The following is a 22,397-nucleotide window of genomic DNA, read 5'->3' as shown; positions in this document are numbered from 1 at the left end:
TAAAGACACACGTGATAAAGACCTTAAAATTACGACTTCCAATAACAATGTGCGATCCACAAATAATTGTTTCGGATCTAATTGCACTCTGTGTCCGTTGTTTGTATGTTTGTAAAAGTCCCCGCGACACAAAATGACGACGACAAAATGAAAATAAAATAAAAAAAGAACACTTAGGTTTTCTCTCAGTGGCTTGAGACTATATTCAGAGATACAAAGTTATTTAGCGCATGCTATGTGACCCCATTCTTTAAACTAACTCTGAAACCTTATCTAAAGAATGTCTTACGTACAAAATAATTAGATTCAATGCCTTCATATTTCGGCGTCAGATTACTTACAAATACATACATTATTTACAGTACATTGCATTATCAAACACATGATACATTACATCAGAGCTTCGACATAAGTTCACATAACCTATTACAGATAATATAATTGTTTATCTAGCAGAGAAACGTCACCAAACTTGTTCCCAAAGTTATTATAATAATTATGTTATATTGTTTCCGCTATGTATTTTTGCGTTTAAATGTCAATAATATTCCACGCCAGTTATTAATAACTAAATATTATTATGTAGGAATTAATGATTTTTAAATAATCTATATGAATATCATTTGTTTCAACTAAGTAGGAAATCACCGTGATTGAGGGAATGCAATTTCTCCAACCCGCTCAAGGCGAGCGTAGTTCAATCAATGCCTAAGCCATCCTATAATTCGAGAGGAGACCCTTCAGTAGTAGGACAGCAATAAGTTAAAAAAAGTTTAATACAATCTATACTTAAGGAAATAAACGCGAATGCATTTCATGGTCACGGGTTGACGCATCAAAAGAAGTTAAAAAATACATTTGCACAGTCTCTTATGAATCACATTGCTGGGTAAATTACCCTTATTGTAACCTGGGTTGATAGTCATGCAAAGGAAGTGGTAGTTAGTTAACTGTATCGAATATCGATTCTGATATAAATACTGCACAAACTCAAATTTATGACACAAGTTTACCGTCTAATAAGTATATCAATTTTTTTATGTATTCTAATATAGATATAGCGACTGAATACAAACGCAAATACAATCCTCAAAAGCAAGGCAACTTTACAATGCACAAGTAAAGTTTGCACTGCAGCAAAAGTCTAAATAGTCCGTTTATTCCATCTAGTCCTACCAGTAGTTCGATAGTCGAACTGTTTGGATGTTTTTATTCCAATTTGTTATACTGACGGATCGAACTATTTGGAAACGCGGATTTTATTCCAAATAGTGCTATTGTGAATATAATGGTACAGTCATGTAGGAAGAGGAAATTGTCTATTTTATTATTTCTTATCAATCCTCTGTGAAGGATGTTAGAAAATGTGTTTACATGTCAATGATTTTTTTTATTCACAATTTTTTTTTAGTTTCCCATTTTTGTCCCACTGCAGGGCAATGGTCTCCCCCAAACGGGGAGGGAGAGGTTAGGCCTTGAGTCCACCACGCTGGCCAAGGGGGGGGCCATTCGTGGGTGGTGTCAGCTTAAACCACTCGGCTATCACTGACATTGTTTAGAAATTTCGAGGTAAAATTTCAAATACCACCTCTTTCGCCAGAGATCCATCTACGTCCTACAGATGTCACCATTTATAAACATCATGATTGTTTTATGACTTTCAAACTATTTTATTTTCTATTTTATAAAAAAAAATGAAAAATAAGTAGGTGATGTTTTATTTTTTGTTTCACTGTACATCGGAGTCAGTAGCTCTATTTGGAATAAAATCCGCGTTTCCCAATAGTTCGATCCGTCAGTATAACAAATTGGAATAAAAACATCCAAACAGTTCGACTATCGAACTACTGGTAGGACTAGATGGAATAAACGTAATAGTCACCGTTCTACAAGCGACATCTTTTTTCATACATAATTTGAAACGGTTTTCGGGTAGCGTGAGCATACATCCCACTTTGGATGAGATTATCCTACCTTCAGGTTACATATCCTATCGTGTCCCCTATGCCGAGAATTAATATATGCATTTTCGTGTTTTTATATTTTATAAGCGGTACACTCGACTCGACCGGCATTTTAGGCAACTGCAATTTGACCGAAGTATTCAGCAATTTCGCTCTGACCTAAATAAAGAATAGTCGCCCATTATAATTCCGCACAAAAGAAACATGATCAAAAACAATGCGTAATACAAAACTACGTAAGACAGCCGTCACTAGAGCTTGTTTACATTATTCTTAAATATGAACGTAAAAACTACAGATAGCGAGACCATGACATACGACCCGAAGGCACAACATATTTTTATATACATGAGGCTATTTAATTACGTATGGATTTAGTGATATGATGATGAAAGTAGAGCAACGTTTGAGTTGTTGAGAACTAATTTGTGAATTGTACGTAACATAGAGTATTATGCGTATAGTCACGAGGTTTGACATTATTATTCGTGGCTTAGTTATATAGGCGCGCGGATCAATCTCTGACGTTAAGCTACGCTTGCCGAGGTTGTTCTGTGGATGGGTGACCATTTTAGACATACTGAATACCTCCGTGTTTCGGGCGCGTTAAATTGTGGGTTCCGGCTGTCATTTTTGACCTTTGAGAAGCTTGAAAGTCTGACAACCAGTATTACCGAAAGATATCATGATAAAACGTAGGTAACTGCATGGATTGTGAAGGTCCGATAGGCAATCGCTTCATGTAAAATACTGGTATCTAGCTGCATCCGGTGAGACTAGAAGCCGACTCCAGCATAGTTGGAAGAAAGGCTAGGCTGATATATTTTACTATCGATTTATAATTAGGCAGTTTTAGTATTTTCAGAGGTCACCCAATACAAACAACATTTGGCATTCGTTTGTTGTCACGCACATCACAAAATAAAGCCCGCCGCAGCAGTCTATGTTAAAATAGTGATTAAAAAAAACTACCGGAGTGTGGTTTTCGAATCAACATTTTCATGAGAAAAGTTATTTATAAATTTACGTCTGCTGACTCAATAAGTATCTAAACCCTTAATTCTTATGCAATGTTCATCTTCCCAAAACACTAATTAACTACATTAACCTCCGGTTTCTGAGGTACATTTAACGGTAATTTATCTATTCAATAGCGTCAAAACTCATACAAAAAAACGCTAATGAATAGATAAACTACCGCTGAATGTACCTCAGAAACCGGGAGTAAATCGCTGCCATTCGCCTCACTAAGATTATCACATTTTAAACAAAAAGTGTTATTTATTACATCCTAAGGCTGCAAAGAACGATCTTGACAAAAGCTACATAATAATAATATGTTCTCGATCCTAGGGCTACAAAACCTTAACAATATAATTAACTCGGCGTGAACAATGTCAGTGGACATTTCACACTTGCATATAATAAGCCACAAAGTATAAGTTGTGGTTATTCAATTATCGTACAAAGTATCGAGTGACGACTTTCCCTCACACTTCCCTCACTTTCACATTATTTATGTACTCGCGTTCTAATCACAACGCATGTGCATTTCTAAATATTATATGACTATATTTTTGTAAATAATAAATGACTCTGAGGCGCAGTGGTTAAGTTCACTACAGATTGGAAGGTCGTGGGTTCGATTCCCACTGGAAACAATTATTTGTGCGATCTGCAAATAGTTGTTCCGGGTCTGATTGTACTTTGTGTCCGTTGATTTTGTATGTCTGTAAAAGTCCCCGGCGACACAAGAGCAATTCTTAAAGCGGGAGTTGTCACAACAAACAAACAAACTCTTCAGCTTTATAATATTAGTATAGATACTAATATACCCTGTTATACGCGAAGGTGTAGACACTAGACAGAGATGTACATAATATATGTAATACACTCAAACAATATTAGTTTCGCCTTAAACAATATTGGACCAAGATCCCAGAGCTGCCAGACCTACGTGATTTTAGCAAAGCTGAAATTTTGAGGATTGTTAGTATAAAGGGTCTGTTAAGAGGTATGCACATCCACTACCTTGAAAGCGGGGCCGTTTCTGAGGTAGCGCGGAGTGAAGGTGCGTAAAAAACGACCCAACCCACGTTATAGTAGCAAAGTTGGTTTTCAGATATGTTATTAATGATATTATGTAGAATTAAAATTGACTATTGCCAGACCGTTTCCCGGGGCCATTACTTCTGCCAAACGCCTTAAATGTTATAAAAAAATGAGGTCAAATACGTCATAGTAGCAAGCCTAAATTTTATATATGTTATTAAAGGTACAATTTTAAGACCCCCTGTATGCGGACAGACCATTCTGCAGGGCCCTTCGTCCCCTAGACGCCATTAAACTTTCCCTATGAGTGCGAGAGTAAGAGCATTATTCATACGTATAAATGAAAAACAATTGAATTAAAAAAATAAAAACTGAAAAATTATTGAATACTAACTGACCCGCGCATCTTTGCTTGCGTCACTTAAGAGAGATAGGTCAAAATGTTACATAAACGGGTTATGTAACATTTTTCACTGGTACTCTGCTCCTATTGGTCGTAGCGTGATGATATATAGCTTATAGTTTTTCTCAATAAATAGGCCATCCAACAGTAAAATATTTTTTTATTCGCACCAGTAGTTCCTGAGATTAGCGCGTTCACACAAACAAACAAACTTCTCAGCTTTATAAAATTAGTATAGATTAAAAGTACTTGGAATGTTTAGGAAGATAAGTAACATTATTTTGAAAATAGATATGGTTTACACTATCCACAAAAATTATGAAAAAAAAATTGTAGTCATTCATCATCATCATCATTATCTGAGCTCTTACTTCCCTCATCAAATTGAATATTTAAATCATCTCCACCATCGTCTTCATTGTTACTTGAATTCTCTGTAAAAAAAAATGTAGGTAATGATGTTGAAAACAGTTACAAGTAGGTATATTGAAATAATTTATAGTTAAAATAAAATACCTAATTCGTTTTCAAGTGATTCGCTTACGAAACTTGGCAATTGGTCACCATCAAACCACTTAAAATGATAATGGTTATCCTTTAGAACCCACCCTTTATTTGCTGGGCTTAAAATGCTAGGACGCTTTATATGAGCATTACTCCAGACACCCGCAATATAATTTGCTCGTCGAAATTGTTGAAGCAATTCAGATTTACAAGGAGGTAAATTACTTGCGTCGAATTTTTTAACATTTTGCCGGTGGAATTTCTCATTCAAATCGCCGACTGTATACGTGTTAATGAAAAGTTGTAGCCGTGCAGCATCTACATCAATTCAGCTCAGACCATTTAAAATTTTAAAGAAATCGCCAGAATATCAAGAAGCTTTTGTTCAATTCGGAGAAGTTGAATTATCTATTGATAAAGCGAAGGAACAAAATATATTTGATGTAATTCAAAAATATATCTGCGAGTTATATAATGTTCCCGGATTAATTGATGTAGATGCTGCACGGCTACAACTTTTCATTAACACGTATACAGTCGGCGATGTGAATGAGAAATTCCACCGGCAAAATGTTAAAAAATTCGACGCAAGTAATTTGCCTCCTTGTAAATCTGAATTGCTTCAACAATTTCGACGAGCAAATTATATTGCGGGTGTCTGGAGTAATGCTCATATAAAGCGTCCTAGCATTTTAAGCCCAGCAAATAAAGGGTGGGTTCTAAAGGATAACCATTATCATTTTAAGTGGTTTGATGGTGACTAATTGCCAAGTTTCGTAAGCGAATCACTTGAAAACGAACTAGGTATTTTATTTTAACTATAAATTATTTCAATATACCTACTTGTAACTGTTTTCAACATCATTACCTACATTTTTTTTTACAGAGAATTCAAGTAACAATGAAGACGATGGTGGAGATGATTTAAATATTCAATTTGATGAGGGAAGTAAGAGCTCAGATAATGATGATGATGATGAATGACTACAATTTTTTTTTCCTAATTTTTGTGGATAGTGTAAACCATATCTATTTTTAAAATAATGTTACTTATCTTCCTAAACATTCCAAGTACTTTTAATCAATACTTATTTTATAAAGCTGAGAAGTTTGTTTGTTTGTGTGAACGCGCTAATCTCAGGAACTACTGGTGCGAATAAAAAAATATTTTACTGTTGGATGGCCTATTTATTGAGAAAAGCTATAAGCTATATATCATCACGCTACGACCAATAGGAGCAGAGTACCAGTGAAAAATGTTACATAACCTGTTTATGTAACATTTTGACCTATCTCTCTTAAGTGACGCAAGCAAAGATGCGCGGGTCAGTTAGTATTCAATAATTTTTCAATTTTTATTTTTTTAATTCAATTGTTTTTCATTTATACGTATGAATAATGCTCTTACTCTCGCACTCATAGGGAAAGTTTAATGGCGTCTAGGGGACGAAGGGCCCTGCGGAATGGTCTGTCCGCATACAGGGGGTCTTAAAATTGTACCTTTAATAACATATATAAAATTTAGGCTTGCTACTATGACGTAGTTGACCTCATTTTTTTATAACATTTAAGGCGTCTGGCAGAAGTAATGGCCCCGGGAAACGGTCTGGCAATAGTCAATTTTAATTCTACATAATATCATTAATAACATATCTGAAAACCAACTTTGCTACTATAACGTAGGTTGGGTCGTTTTTTACGCACCTTCACTCCGCGCTACCTCTGAAACGGCCCCGCTTTCAAGGTAGTGGATGTGCATACCTCTTAACAGACCCTTTATACTAACAATCCTCAAAGTTTCAGCTTTGCTAAAATGACGTAGGTCTGGCAGCTCTGGGATCTTACTCTATATTAGTCCCGTATAATAGGGGGCGAATCTTTATTATGCACGTTACTAGACTATCAGGCTACTACGAAATATTCATATTATTATATAGCTTACAAAGTACCAACAGCAATTCGCTGGGAATCAAACCCAAGACTCGTGATCAGCAGATCAAAAAAACATATGTCCTTTTTTTAAACATATTTCCTTCCATTTACCACATGATTGCATTTCACTAGAAGCTTGGAATAACCCGTGCGTTTGGTCGATTCCTCGAATAAATTCATATTAATTTCGTGTATAAATAATTCGTGTGATTCACAATTAATATACGATCTACTTTGTTGTAAAACTTGTTTGGGTATAAAACTTATTTTTTCTATTTTATCTACTTAAATGCATGTTTACTGCAGTGTTTAACATGGTCACGTCGCCGCAATGACTGTAGCGCCGCGTGTGGCGGGTTCGAATCCCAACCGGGACAAATATTTGTGTGATGAGAACAATTGTCTGCTCTGAGCCTGGTTGTTAATTTATCTATATAAGTATGAATTTAGAGAAGTATATAAGTATGTTTATAGTTATTTGGTTACCATAGTACAAGCTCTGCTTACTTTGGAATGAAATAACCGTGTGTGAGCTGCCCAATGATGAATGAAATGATGAATTAATTCGTATGATTCAAATTACTATGATGTCTACTTTGTTGTAAAACTTGTTTGAATATAAATATTATTTTACGATCAGTGTAATTTCCCTCAATACAAGTTTCTTCGTGTGCAGATATTTATTTATCATGCATCGATGACCCACGGTGACATAATCTGGATACAACTACTATTCAACTTCTAGTATAGAAGAGATAAGGTTTATGACTTATCAAGGTCATGGAAAGCGGGCCTATTTAATAGTAGAGGCCAACCGCGACTTTCTCTGTGTGAAAACCCTTCCCGTGTAAATCCCTATCCTTCTGGAACTCCGGGATAAAAAGTAGCCTATGTGTTATTCTGGGTCTTCTGCTACCTACATACATCATTCATCATAATCGGTTCAGTAGTATTGGCATGAAAGAGTAACAAACATCCATACATACTCACTAACTTTCGCATTTATAATATTAAGTAGCATTATTAGGATTGAAGGTAGAAAATCTAAAGCTTCGTAGAATATTATCATACAAAATATAATATTTTGAATCATAGCATTCGTTTATGGTTTACGGATTTCCTACAAGACTGCTGGTTGGAATTGGTTAGAAAAATAAGTAAAATTTTAACACTTAGCTAATGCTCTTTGAACTTGGACTAAATTTTCTATAGCTAAGGCAAACTGTTTTACCCCCGGTTTCTGAGTACATTGAGCGGTAGTTTATCTATTCATTAGCGTTTTTTTTTGTACGAGTTTTAACACTATTGAATAGATAAACTGCCGCTAAATGTACCTCAGAAACCGGGGGTTAGTCTTTGGATTTGTTCATACCGGGTCTCTAATGCGCGGGTCTTAACACAAAATATAAATTACCAAAAAAAAATACAGCTATCATTATATCGAGGGACATTGGAACTTTTATCCTTGTAAAGAGGATTTTGCGCTATATTCGGTTGGGGAACCTACATAGACTATTCTCGCAACTTCTTACAAGGCATTGACTAGACGCTACATAAGACTCATTTACTTTCCAGTTGCTGGTGGACCAGGTGATGATCCTGGAGACTATGACTCCACTGGACTTCATGGACTTCCGCAACTACCTGCGTCCTGCCTCCGGCTTCCAGAGTCTACAGTTCCGACTACTTGAAAACAAGGTATTTACAAAACAACTAGCTATATTGTACCATCAAGGAATATTGTATCTATACTAATATTATAAAGCTGAAGAGTTTGTTTGTTTGTTTGTTTGAACTCGCTAATCTCAGGAACTACTGGTCCGATTTGAAAAATTATTTCAGTGTTAGATAGCCCATTTATCGAGGAAGGCTATAGGCTATATTAATATATCATCACGCTACGACCAATAGGAGCAGAGTACCAGTAAAAAATGTTACAAAAACGGGGAAAATTTTGAGCCATTCTCTCTTATGTCACGCAAGCGAAGTTGCGCGGGTCAGCTAGTGTTAAATAATAGCCACCTTTACACACACACACTCTATCGCACGTTCTTAGGAGCGTGTAGGATTACGCGCGGGAAAGCAGCGCGGTCTTCGCTCGCGATTTTCTTTGCGGGCTTGACAGATGAGCGCGGCGCGTGGTCTTTCCTTCCCTCTCACGCGCGCTCTTTCATGCACGATTGTTGTTACATGCGCGAAAGAGTGTGTTTGTAAAAGGGGCTAATGTCTTTGAATAATGAAAATAGAATGATGCTTTATTTTAGCATTAGATTTTAGCATCTCTTTCCACCTTTAATCCTTTTATTTAGCTTTTAACGCAAATTAATGCAGTGTAGTGATGCTCTTATCCAAGGAATTTCTTTTTTTACTTCTTTCTATTAATGACTACTGAACAGACGTTTTTATATCTTAACAAATTTGTTGACAATCTCCAATGGATTCGGCATTGGACTTGAATCAGCGTTACAAATTGTTATTAATATATTTGTTGTCACCAATGAATGCCGATAAAACCAATCTAGTAGTAAAAAAAGCAAGATGTTTAGAAAACTAAGACATACCTACTTATGTTGGGAGTTCTAAAATGCTTTCTATTTAAAACAGATCTATCTTTGTCTCATCAGAAATAAAATATATAATTGCTGTACGTGTGTACTGTATAGATGCCGTTGGTGTGTACATTAAGGATTTGAATTCTGTTCTGCAGGCTTATCCCCGACAATATCGAGTCAACGATCAAATCGGATTCGTTCGTTAGCTAATTGGCTATTTAAAACTACGATTTGACATTTATCAAGTCGTAGTTTTAAATAGTTAACTAGCGCGTGATCAAACACAGGTTCAAATGAAAATAGTCTAACATCAAACATTATTGTTAGTTTCATTTTAAACTAGCGTTCAACTATGCGCTAGTTTGAAATTTAAAACTACAATAAGACATTTGTTCAAACCAATCGAATTAGATTTTTGACTCGATTCTATCGGGAGTAAGTCTGCTGTACAGTTTTCCGGAAGTTTAACCCCCTGTTTCTGGGGTACATTTAGCGGCAGTTTATCTATTCAATAGCGTTTAAACTCATACAAAAAAAAAACGCTATTGAATATATAAACTACTGCTAAATGTAGTCTCAGAAACCGGGGGTAAGTGTTTTACAATAAGGTTTCATATCTACAAATTGCATAATGCGGCAAGTTAAACGAGGAATAGTAATAAAAATGTTTATAAATCTTTCAGTTCAATAGCATTTATTAATAAAATTAAAGATAACATAAGTGTGTTGTCGAGTCTTATAACAATTTATTAATTTGTTCTGTTTAAGTGGCCATTAAATAATTAATTATCTTGCAAATTACGTCAGCATACAACATGCGATGCATCCGATTGATTATTTACGAGATGTTAATAAAATAATGGTTTATAAGAAATTCAATTATTATATTGATTATTATTATTATAAAAAGCCAACTACTACTACTCCCGCACTAACCATTGCTATTGTGTCGCGAGGAGTTTTACAAACATACAAACAACGGACACAATGTACAACAAGACCCTAAACATTATATATATTTAGCACAGCATAGTCTATTAAAAAATCCATACTAATATTATAAATGCGAAAGTAACTCTGTCTGTCTGTCTGTTACTCAATCACGCCTAAACTACCGAATCAATTTGCATGACATTTGATATGGAGATATTTTGATACCCCAGAAACGACATAGGCTACTTTTTACCCCTGGAAAATTACGCGTTCCCATTGGAAAATTCAGGTGGCGGACGAAGTCGCCGGTAAAAGCTAGTTGTATATACAATAATATTTATGGTTTCAGTTGGGTCTAAAACAAGCGCTGCGTGTGAAATACAATCAGAGTTATCAGGCAGTGTTCGGTGACGACCCTGAAGCTATGGAGTCTTTACAGAAGTAAGTATCACTTACAAATGCATTTGTCGAAGGAGTAAACGCCATTTGCACTCGCGGTGGTCTCAGGCTGACTGTGACGCGCCTGCGACCACGGCGAGTGCAACCTACGCCGAAACGTCGCATTTGGGGATTTAAACATTAATCCTCTTATTCATAAACACACTATAAACCTATTTTAGTTCAAAAACTACTATAATATGTTTTCTCTTTTTCATTTCGCTAAGGAGTGAAAGAAACAAAACACTTTATAAGCCTTTCATAACTTCATATATTTTTATGAATAAGAGGGTAAATTTCTTTCTTCTTCAGGTCTGAACAAGAGCCAGCTCTCCTAGCTCTAATAGAGCGGTGGTTGGAGCGCACGCCGGGACTTAACACTCACGGGTTCAACTTCTGGGGCAAGTTCCAGGCCACCGTCAATAAGATGATCAAGGAAGATATTGATGCTGCTTCGGTAAGCCATCATATTAGATTTTTTTTAACCCATTACTGTCTCACTGCTAGGCAAGGGTCTCCTCCCAAACAAGGGAGGGGGTTAGGCCTTGAGTCCACCACGCTGGCGGGTTGGGGACTTTGCCCTCAAATTTAAGGCATGCAAGGTCTCATCACGATGTTTTCCTTCACCGTTAGAGGGAAGTTATAGATACAGATAGATACTACTTACTTGATTTTTAAACTAATTATAAGACTCAAATGTCGCTCCTACTTTTTCTTGTCTTTATCCCACGTGGGCTGATGTTTTTACAACCTGCCTATCGTCAATCCTTTCTTGGAAGTCTATGTAGAAAGTGGAAGAGAAAAGGCAGGTTTATGGTATAAAAATGTGGGAAAGGACTTGTTGAAGGCTGGAGTAGCTCGGGTATGACGGGGTATGCCCTTATGGCTATAAGTACACTTCTAGGTAGTCGTCATTGGCCCAGCAGTGGGATAATGTGGTACTTTTGTTCCAGCACGAGCCCAACGAGACAGTCCGTCGTCATCGGCTGCAAGATGCGGAGAATCGTCGTGAGATCTACCGCTCCATCTTCGACCCAGCCGTGCATGACGCGCTGCGCTCCAGGGGCGAGAGGAGGTAAAACTATCTAAACTATCCAAGTAAAAATAAATAAGGCGGGGTTTTTTTAAAGACAACTCCCGCATTAGAATTTCTCTTGTGTCGCGGGGACTTTTACAGACATACAAACAACGGATACAAAGTACCTACAACCAGACCCGAACAAATTATTTGTGGATCGCACAAATAGTGGAAATCGAACCCAAGACCTCCCGACGCAGTGGTAGCGGCGTGGTGACCTTAACCACTGTGCCACGGAGGCAGTCAAGTAGTAAGTCTCCTCACGTAATGAGGGAGGGATAAGGCCTTGTCCACCATTTGGCCTAAGCGAAGCGTTGAGTTTTAATCTAGTAATAAATAAAAATAAAATAAATAAATAAATAATTTGGGACAATCACACACGGTCATTTGATTCCAAACTAAGCAGAGCTTGTACTATGGTAACCAAATAACTGATAAACATACTTATATACTTCTAAATACATACTTATATAGATACATTAACATCCAGGCTCAGAACAAATACTCGTGTTCATCACACAAAGATTTGTCCTGGGTGGGATTCGAACCCACCACACGCGGCGCTTCGGTTGTTGCCGCGAGGTGACCGCTTAAACCACTGCGCCAAACGTGCAGTTAAAAATTAAATTCATAAATTGTAATTTTTTTAGGTTATCCCACAAAGCTCTGCAAGGCGCTATTATGATCACGTTCTACCGCGACGAGCCGCGCTTCTCTCAGCCTCATCAGCTGCTCACACTACTCATGGACATGGACAGCCTCATCACCAAGTGGAGATGTAAGTACCTCAAACGATTTTCGACTAGCTGCATGGCCCCACTGCGACCGGGTATAGTTATAGCACATGAAGTGAAACTCGATGCAGTTGGTCCAGCTATGCATACGTACATTTCGATGTCACATTTTTATTAGGGTTCCGTATCTAAAAGGTAAAAACGGAACCCTATTCTAGCCTCTGCTGTCTGTCTATCTATCTGTTTCCAGGCTGTATCTCATAAACCGTGATAGCTAGAAAGCTGAAATTTTCGGCATGCAAGGTTTTCTCATGATGTTTTCCTTCACCGTTTGAGCAAGTGATAATTATTTAAAAGTCATTGGTGTGTTGCCTCAGATGCGTGGGAGGTGCCAACATAAACCACTCTGCTATCACTGCTTTTTTGTTTCAAAGATTGACCAAATTAAGTTGTTTGTGTAACTTGTTCCTTACAGACAACCACGTGATAATGGTCCAGCGCATGATTGGCTCGCAGCAGCTCGGTACCGGTGGCTCTTCTGGGTACCAGTACCTTAGGTCTACTCTCAGGTAAATAAATAGGTCGGCGTGGCCTTTAGTTTTCCTGTTGTCAATTTTTTATTACTGCCCCCCCCCCTCCCTTTTTTAAGCCTTCGGGGGAAGGGGGATTCCGAAAATCTTCCCTCAGTGCTCCTCTACACTCCCTTAGAAAACTTTGCATAAAATTTCATCTTTTTCAGTCACTCAGTAGCGGAAGAGTTTTATGTATATTGATTGATGATTGATTTATTTTTCTCAATAGTAGCTCAGAGTTTGGTAACCAGCCCAGTATATGATAAAAGGCTTTCCTTATTTTACGTGGGACTGACATTGTTAATAGCGAAACTCTGCCTTAACCTTCAGATATAAGAAGCGTATTGTATGTATCTAAATATTATTATGACACTATTTTTTTTCTTTTTCCAGTGACCGTTACAAGGTATTTCTGGACTTATTTAACTTATCAACATTCTTGCTGCCTCGCTCCCTCATCCCTCCTCTGGACGACGGCATGAAGAAGAGTCTCAACCTTACTTGGGGGGATACCAGGGAGAATGGTGAGAATGGCCAGAATGGTCAGAATGGACAGAATGGTCAGAACGGTCAGAACGGTCAGAATGGACTAGAGGCATCTTTATAGGGGTGTATTATTTCTTAGTTTGTAATTGTCCAGTGTTAATTGTTAAGGGTTTTTCCAACCCAATGTTAAACGTAATAGATTTCTTTTATTTTTAAATGACGCTCTGTAAAAGATGTTTTGTAGAATCAAATAGGTAAGTCATTGAAAAGTGAAGGAGTTATTACCTTATTGGAGATATTGTCTTCGCCGGGAAGGGCGAAATAGTTTGCCGCCTACAGACCGACGCGGCGCCATAAGATCCATCGCCGCGTCGCGTATTATCGGTCGCGCAACGCCAAAACAGACAAATGTATAGAAAACCACTCGACCGTTCACACTCAACCGATGACGCATCGGTGCGAAGCCCATACAAATTAAGTTACGCCCGACGCATCTTCCGCCAGATATGAACCTTCCCTTATGGTCACTTAGTTAATTATGTTCTAGGAGCGAATTCTCGGCGTGTCTTTACATCTTTAGTGTGTACTCGCTATTAAGTGTTAAAGGACATATTATACTAAGGATAAGTACCTGTACAGTACATAACAGAAGGTCTTTTCTTGTCTAAAAATGTCTTTTAGCAAAAAAAATTAAATTGTTCCCTTATCATTGTTCTATTTTTTCCGCCCACCCTCAACAACAGGCAGTATATTAAATCTTTCTAATTCGCTACTTTTTAACCGACTTATAAAAAAAAAGTTCCTTAACACAGTTTTTCTTTAATTGCAGATTTATATGACACATTTTAGATCTGATTGTTTTTAACTCCAGACATTATATTTTGTATAAATTCAATGAAATATCAAATAAGCATCTATTGTTATGTTAGTAATATAACATTTTAGAAAATAAATTACAATGTTGATTATATGATTGCTTTATTTCAATAAATATACCGATCGTTTGCGCAATAATCATTTACTTATACATAAATAAAATTATCTGTAGTATATACTTTGATAATAAATTCATAATAATGGCACTTGAGATAAAACAGCCAGTGTCGTAAGTATTACTAAATAAATAGGTACAGTTATTGATGATGATGATGTACAGCTCTTGCCAGCTCTTCTCATTGGCCCTACCTTCCGAACTGGCGGTAAATTCACTCTCTGTATCATTGACTATCATAAGTGTCAACATTTGACCTATATGAATAAATGATTTGATTTTGATTTTGATTTTACAGATATTACGGAAAACTCTAAAAGACGGTTTTTTTATAATCGTACTTTGCAATATTCAAAAAGCAAATTCTTCACTATTCCATCCAGCAATTTTTACATTGCTGCTATTTAAATCCCAAATTTTATAGAAACCAAAGATACTTTTTAAGTCCATTTAAATCAGGGGTTCCCAACCTTTTCTTAGTCCGGGACATTATTCTTGTTAGCAGGGACCACTATGTTAGTATATTAAAGATAAAGTGTAATAATCATCGTGAAAATTTTAAATTTTAGAGTCATTCGCGTACCTCATTTTGACTTCCGCGGACCACCGGTTGGGAGCCACTGATTTAAGTCTACCCCGTTACATAAATGGTTAAATAATGGATTAATTGTAAAAGATCTTCACTACTGACATTGGTATCTGTAGTCTGTACCATATTTATTTTGTAATTTGATTTTCTAAGCAGAAATAACTGTAGGATCTGATCGGGTCTTGTCCACCGAGAACCGGTACAGTACTTTATGCTTATAAACTTGGCCTGGAATCAAAATGGCGCTGGGAAAGTTGCTATGATGGACCGCATCGGGATAATTCTGTGTCTCAAAGCAAAATGCACCGTGTTTCCTGTACCCTACGTATTGTTTTCCTACCAAGGCTTCGTCGCTAGGTAATGGCAGAAAGTTTGCTGTGTAGAACTGAACGCCAGGCTGGTTGCTGTAAATTTCTAGCATGCGAAGCGATGACGGATGGGTCATGCGGGCTACGAAGATAAGAGTCTCAGGATTCTGGAATTGTCAAAAATATTTTCTATTGTCAATAAATTTAGGATGTTACCAAGCTTTATATTATATTCTGCAGCATTCCTCAAGAATGTGCCAATTCAACACAAAATTTTTATTCAATTTGAACCAGTAGTTTTGAGATAAACACATTGTTTTACAAACATCCTATCTCTTCAGCTTTAAAAGAAATGAAACTTCATTACTTGAGTGAAGTTTTATTTCTATCTTCAGCTTGATATCCTCAGTATAGATAGAATAACTAACCTTGCCACCCAAATTGACGCAGTAGTTGTCATCATACAAGTTCCCGGACAAGAGATCACCCAAACGTTTCTCCGTGGTGAAATCGTACGCAGTACCTTTCACATTCAAAAGCTTCCCAGTTGGTATCGAGTTGGAGTCCGTCTCCGTGATGCTGAAAAGGTGTTTTTTTATCATTTTCTTAAATGTTTACGGCCAATGGCCATTTTTAACTGAATAAATTAGGAATTATTTTCATATTTTTATGAGTATATACGGGAAGGCGTTACAGCCTATACCTTGTAGCTCGTTTCCCTACTACTATCGACTACCGTCAAGCGGCTAGCTATCGAGAAATTATTCCACGAACTATTTTGTCAGTACATTTTAAATGTCAAACTCTCAATTCTCGCCAGTACCGACTGTAGAGAACTATGCTGCAGTAGCGCGATTCTGTACAACTATGGAATATCGACAACAGGCTAGCTATTAAAAAAAATGTATGAAAGACTGATCAACGCCTTTACTGGAGTTCGTAGAAACTCGTCAAACTCTTGATTCTGGACAGTACCGACCGTAGAGTATCGCGCTACAGGGCGGAACGCGGTGCCTCTATTGGCATAGTCGGTGTCCCAAAGCAGAGACACCTGACTGGAACAAAAGCAATACTTACAAATCTGCATTAATAAGCGTCAAGTGGTTATACAACTCTTCCGAGCCGGCATCGTGACCCGCCATGTTGAAATACGAATGGTTAGTCAGATTGACAACAGTTTTCTTCGTGGTCGTAGCTATGAAATCCATGTAGAGGTTGGCATCCTCCGTCACTTCGTAAGTCAGGTTCACTACAAGATCTCCAGGGTATCCTTCCTCGCCGTCTTTAGAAAAATAACTGAATATCACTTTGTTCTGGTCCACTGTTGTTTCCCATACCACCTGAAAGTACCAAAATTTTATTAAAATTCAATGATGGCGTAAAATCCTCACAGCAATTTATTTTAAGTTGCTTTAAAAATAGACCAAGTTTTTCTACATTTTGTTTGTAAATGTGTCTGCGGCAGTAGGGTGTACGACGGCACATTACGAGGTCTAGCATTCGATTCCTGAGTCAGCAAAGTACTATAAGGCTTTTCTAATTTATGTTATAATAGGGGACCGCCCCAGCTTCGCCCCAAAAGTTATTTTACAAAAACCTTTTTGCATTAGCCTACCTCTTAAAATACTCCATCTATTTAAAAAACTGTATCAGAATCCGTTGCGAAGTTTCATAGATCTAAGCATACATAGGGACAGACAGTAAAAAGCGAATTTGATTTTGTCATTATAATTCTAATAGTAGTCGAGAGTTTGGTTTGGTCCGTGCCCTTAGGCACTTATTTAGGTTAGCTTGCCCCCTATTACATTAGACTAATATTATGCCTAAATGGCGAAAGGTGGATTGTATTACATACATCTCTATTTTCACCTTCAGGCTTTTATATTCCGTAATCTGCGCAGCGTGTCAGCATTTTTCAAAATCAAATAATTTATTCATATAGGTCAAATGCTGACACTTATGATAGTCAATGATACAAAGAGTGAATTTACCGCCAGTTCGGAAGGTAGAGCCAATGAGAAGAGCTGGCAAGAAACTCTTGGCCACTCTTTTTAATCGCCAAATGGTTTTAACAACATAATTATGTCTGGTATAAGTCATTGATTATGTAAGGAGCTGCTACCAACACCACCGAAAACACTTTGATCATAAGATAAATTAAATTAAATCAATATAATATTAAGGTGCTAGTAAGCACGATAACAAGTGTATTGGAAACATGATGGGAGCATCTACCTACACAATGATAGTATTGCAATCATAAGAGGCATCTCAAGAGCATACTATGGCACAATGAATTAATTATATTGATTTATATGTATTTTCTTGTAAATTTTGGCAAACTCGCCATAACCAGGACGACCAGTCACCCCAAGCAGCACCCGTTCACGAGTATGACGCATGGACCAGCCATCACCCCCTTCGCACATATTAGAGGGAAGGGGGTGACCCGGCACACGACGCCGCCGCAAGCAATGACATTTTAGTGAGCATGACGAACCTTGGCATGGGAGCCCACCATTTCAAAAAAAAAAAAGATAATGAATACCACTGAGACTCGTGCGATACCTCTCTGTTACAGAGTTAAATTACTGATTTATATTTATACAATGCAAAGATGTATATATACATAAATAGATATTTAATCTTTATTTGTGTAGAACGCACAACTAATCCCAGGGTTGCTTATCCATTAAATAATCGTCAACTTTATAATAACCCCTTTTAATGAGATGGTCTTTAACAACTACTTTGAATTTTTTTTTATTGTTATTGCATTATACTTTAATTACATAGTGACATTGAAGCATTTGTCGTGTAAATCCCGATCCCTCGGGAAATCCGGGATAAAAAGTAGCCTATGTGTTATTCTGGGTCTTCAGCTACCTATAATATACCAAATATCATCATAATCGGTTCAGTAGTATTTGCGTGAAAGAGTAACAAACATCCATACATTCTCACAAACTTTCGCATTTACAATACTAGTAGGATATTATCATCAACGCTCCTCACTCATCACCTAGATTCACTTAGCATTTCTTTGTAGTAAGTAAAAGTCTTCAAAGCTCTCTTACCTTATCAAAACCAACAAGTCCTCCGTGCAAATGGTGGTTTTCAGCGATATTCTTGGCAAGGCCATACGTTTTTCCATCAATATCAAAGGTCGCGTTAGCAATCCGGTTAGCGCACCGACCGACAGCTGCACCGAGGTACGGCGTGTTTCTTGACACGTAACTCTCTAAGTCATCAAAACCCAGAACCACGTCTTTTACAATTCCGTAGCGGTCTGGCACCTGGAAATTAAATAATTACTACAACATTAACCCTTTGTCCAACACGGTCGGCTATACTCGACAAAGCAGAAAGTGCTCACGACACTTTCGTCGCCAAATGTTGACAAAAATATAGCGGCGTGAACACGTTCTGATTTGTCGAGTATAGCCGACCATGGCGGTCAAAGTGTTAATAGCGTTATAGCTCGTTGCAAAAAATGTACAATACAATATGGCAGGAGAGAAAGACTTGAATAGACGGTTCTGAGGACCTACCTATAGTACGTGAAAATTAAATTTCGTAAAATATTAAAGGTGATTGTATAAGACTTTTCTCTATTATATTTTGACACGGTGCAGACAGTATCAAATAAACAGAAACTAACGAAATTTTGAACGAATATTTGTTTTTGTTGATTATACTTAGTAATAGTATAGGATCTCGTTATACATCAACCGACCATATGATGAAAAAACCTTTCATCCACTAAGCAGCTTAGTGGATGAAAGGTTTTTTCATCATACAAAATATGTTAAGAAATATACTTATTTATTGCGAATGGGTTGCCTAAAAAATTCCGGTCCAAAATATGCTTTCAGCTGTCATGCGAAAGCACGTAGATTACTGTAATACTGTAAAACCTTAAACTGACAAACTAGGCTATGAGTAAGTACGGTAAATCTATGGTGAATATAAAGGATTTTACAGTATTAGATTCTACAACCCTTTACAAATTTTATTTTAATTACTATGACGACTGTTATAAATTATTTATTGAATGCTTGTCTAATGCCCGACGAATAGCCCCCGGTTTCTGAGGTACATTTAGCGGCAGTTTATCTATTCAATAGCGTTTAAGCTCATATATAAAAAACTCTAAGAAAGCTGGGTAAATAATAAAAGTAGATAACCCACCTTAACAGACTGAATAATCGCGCCATAAGAAATAGCAGTCAATGAGAACCCAGTTGGCAAGCTCCAAGTGAATTTCTTCACCACTTTCTCTTGGTGGAAACCAAAGTCTTCAACGGTTAAATTCACCATGTCTGCAACTAATAACTCCTCCTCATCATCATTGGTCTGTGCTCATCTATTGCAGATGATTGAGAAACGCCTACACATATTCTAATTTAATGCAATGCTTAATTTGTAGCTCGATTCTCTGCTTCTATCGACTACCGACAACCAGCTAGCTTTCAAGGAATGTTGTATGAAAATCTGATAAGCGCCTTAAGCGGGCGTCGTAGGAACTATTTTGGCAGTAAATTTTAAATGTCAAACTTTCGATACTCGATGGTTCTGATTGAAGAGAATCGCGCTATTATAAATAGTTGCTAAGAAAAAAATTATAGGAACTTTTACATACAAGAGTTTTTAAGTTTAGATCGTAATTAATGCACATATTTGACAATAATGTTATAACAACTAAAATTAGAATGCCTAAACCTAGCAATTAATGTTAATGTTTAAGATTTAGATTTTCCTGTATGTTTCAAAACAGGTAAATCAAAATGAAATGTCCAAAAGTCTGACTGCTGGATGTTTTCCCTACCTAGGGTTGCCTGATCTTTAACATTTGGAAAACCGGATAAGATGCGTGAAAACCCCGGATTTTAGAGTCCGAAAGCCGGACATTTCAACAAGAAGAGCAACCGCGACGGGAGGAGTGGGGGAACGGTGAATATACTTGGTTCGACGGTTGATCGTGGTGTGCGAGCATAGTGCGTGTCTCGCAGGCGGCCCAATTTTTTTTGATTTATCAATTTTTTAAAACCCGGTCTACAAATGGCACCTTCCCCGGACGCTCCCCGGATGCCCTCTAAACTAGGACAAATCTGGGGAAACCCAGATGGGTGGCAACCCTATCCCTACCTAATTTCTATATTTAACTGCCTATCAGTGCACTATACTTTCCAATAATATACTTTCTTTATATAAAGAAAGTATATTATTGGACACTAAAGAGCTTAAAAATAGCTTGATTAAAATTATAGCATTACTGGTGACACAACTTTATCGTGAACTAAGTTGACTAATAAGTACACAAAAATTCTGTAGTCTTTAGATTTTTGAAATACAAATCCTCAAATTAAAAATTAAAATAACTTTAAAACAATCGGCCTTAAACTAACAATAAGTACTTACTACATCATTCCATCATTTTAAATATAAATCCTAATTTTAAGCAACCTCCTTACAAGGTTAAGTCGTACAGAATATTCAGTGAGGGGACACAAAATAGTTAGGGGACACAAAAAAAGGCTCCGCGCGACGATAATAAGGCTAATCCATCTATACAAAATATTTACTCAAACAATATCATTCACAACACAACAATAAAGTCGTTAAAATCAGATTCAAGAAAATGAAGAAAAAGAAACACATATTCGATTATTTTGCTATCGATTATGACTAATACTTTCCCAACCCTAGTCCGTACAGTTTGACATCTGACATTTTAATCAAGCAATATTTAAAGTAGATACCGTAAAACGGGGTGAATAGAATTCGCGGGGTGAATAGAAAAAAAATCAGGAAAGTTTTCAAGTCCAATATTTGAGTACTCCTCGTTTAAGAATTTTGTTCATATTTGAAATGTTACACGTCGATATTACTTCTCTGCGGTGTCATAATTGTTTAAATGTTTAAATTGATATTTATACCCAAAAAATTGCTTCAAAGTCAACCGTCCTCGAATGCCTTAATGGTCCATACATTTTTTTCAAAACTTTGGATTTAAAGTGGAATTTCTTTTCTAATGAGTTGTTTGGACTGTTTATCTCTTTAGGTGTATATTTATCTATAAAGATACAATATTGTTAACTGAAAAAACGTTTTAAAACACAATTTTTCCATTCACCCCTTGGGTCGTTTCGATTCACCCCTATCGCTGGGTGAATAGAAATTGACCATTTTTTTAATGAAATATCGTAAAGCTATGCATATTTTTGGACAAATATGGTTTTAACTCTTTCTTCATGGCGCCGGACATGATATAAAATAACCCGACAATAAAAATAACAAGTTATTCGCTACAAATTTTTAGGACAAAGTTGAAAATTGTTTCTATTCACCCCGTTTTACGGTAATAGACCTAACCTATCAAATTATAGCCGGGATTATTTCTTTTTTGGTTAATGCACTGCTTTTGAAGTTAAATACACTTATATATTACCTATTTGTGGTTATAATAGGCCAACAGGTTACATTAGCAAAATTATACATAAAACATAGCAACAACGATATTCCTACACTTACATCAAGATAACAAACGCGAATTGTTATCAACAAAACAATAAAGTGTCATACACTTCACAATATTTATCGAAGTACACTGCGCAGATACCTTATCAATTATGGACCATTGTTAAAAGAGGTTTTGATAGCAACTATGGGTACATTTTATCAGAAAATAGTTAAAATTTATGAAGTTACTCACCAATATAACGTCGTCACTTCGCGATGCGCATCAAGCGACTGCCGTTGATGACAAAGTTCACTGTTTATATTCTGTTTGAAGATAGCATTCGTGCCTAATTTCAGTTACATTATTGCGGTATAATTTTGTTATTAAAGGTGAACTCA

General features: G+C 36.8%; 2 protein-coding genes across 3 annotated transcripts in view; one reads left to right on the top strand and one right to left on the bottom strand.

The window, feature by feature from the left end:
- The window catches only part of v (Tryptophan 2,3-dioxygenase vermilion), a 24,174-nt gene extending 9,558 nt beyond the window's left edge, over nt 1-14,616 (top strand). Inside the window, exons 4-10 of the mRNA XM_076125772.1 lie at nt 8,431-8,553; nt 10,690-10,781; nt 11,091-11,235; nt 11,732-11,853; nt 12,507-12,634; nt 13,066-13,159; nt 13,556-14,616. Of these exons, the coding sequence (XP_075981887.1) occupies nt 8,431-8,553; nt 10,690-10,781; nt 11,091-11,235; nt 11,732-11,853; nt 12,507-12,634; nt 13,066-13,159; nt 13,556-13,769 (918 nt within the window). The 3' untranslated portion in view covers nt 13,770-14,616. The remainder of the gene's footprint in view (nt 1-8,430; nt 8,554-10,689; nt 10,782-11,090; nt 11,236-11,731; nt 11,854-12,506; nt 12,635-13,065; nt 13,160-13,555) is intronic.
- Nucleotides 14,382-22,397, bottom strand: LOC142980416 (galactose mutarotase-like). Of its 2 annotated transcripts, none has more exons than XM_076125773.1 (6): nt 22,252-22,397; nt 19,728-19,864; nt 18,614-18,832; nt 16,614-16,876; nt 15,965-16,115; nt 14,382-15,703 (listed from the first exon to the last, which is right to left on the bottom strand). In XM_076125773.1, exons 2-6 carry the CDS (start codon nt 19,854-19,856, stop codon nt 15,377-15,379), a joined length of 1,089 nt encoding a protein of 362 aa, XP_075981888.1. In that variant the 5' UTR covers nt 19,857-19,864; nt 22,252-22,397; the 3' UTR covers nt 14,382-15,376. The 2 variants fall into 2 exon arrangements, with proteins under 2 accessions (XP_075981888.1, XP_075981889.1); XM_076125774.1 differs by lacking the exon at nt 22,252-22,397 and adding an exon at nt 21,988-22,007.

Source organism: Anticarsia gemmatalis, chromosome 18 (assembly GCF_050436995.1).
Source record: "Anticarsia gemmatalis isolate Benzon Research Colony breed Stoneville strain chromosome 18, ilAntGemm2 primary, whole genome shotgun sequence".
Taxonomy (NCBI): Eukaryota; Metazoa; Arthropoda; class Insecta; order Lepidoptera; family Erebidae; genus Anticarsia; species Anticarsia gemmatalis.
Note: the sequence above shows the minus strand (reverse complement) of the source record. Positions and strands in the feature narration are given on the sequence as shown.

Excerpts from the sequence above, each read along its gene's own strand:
- LOC142980416 (XM_076125773.1), bottom strand. The coding sequence starts at position 19,856 with ATGGTGAATTTAACCGTTGAAGACTTTGGTTTCCACCAAGAGAAAGTG. Across the intron at positions 18,833-19,727 it reads CGATTATTCAGTCTGTTAAG|GTGCCAGACCGCTACGGAAT; the intron begins GTGGGTTATCTA and ends TTTAATTTCCAG. Across the intron at positions 16,116-16,613 it reads ACGCTTATTAATGCAGATTT|CATCACGGAGACGGACTCCA; the intron begins GTAAGTATTGCT and ends ACACCTTTTCAG.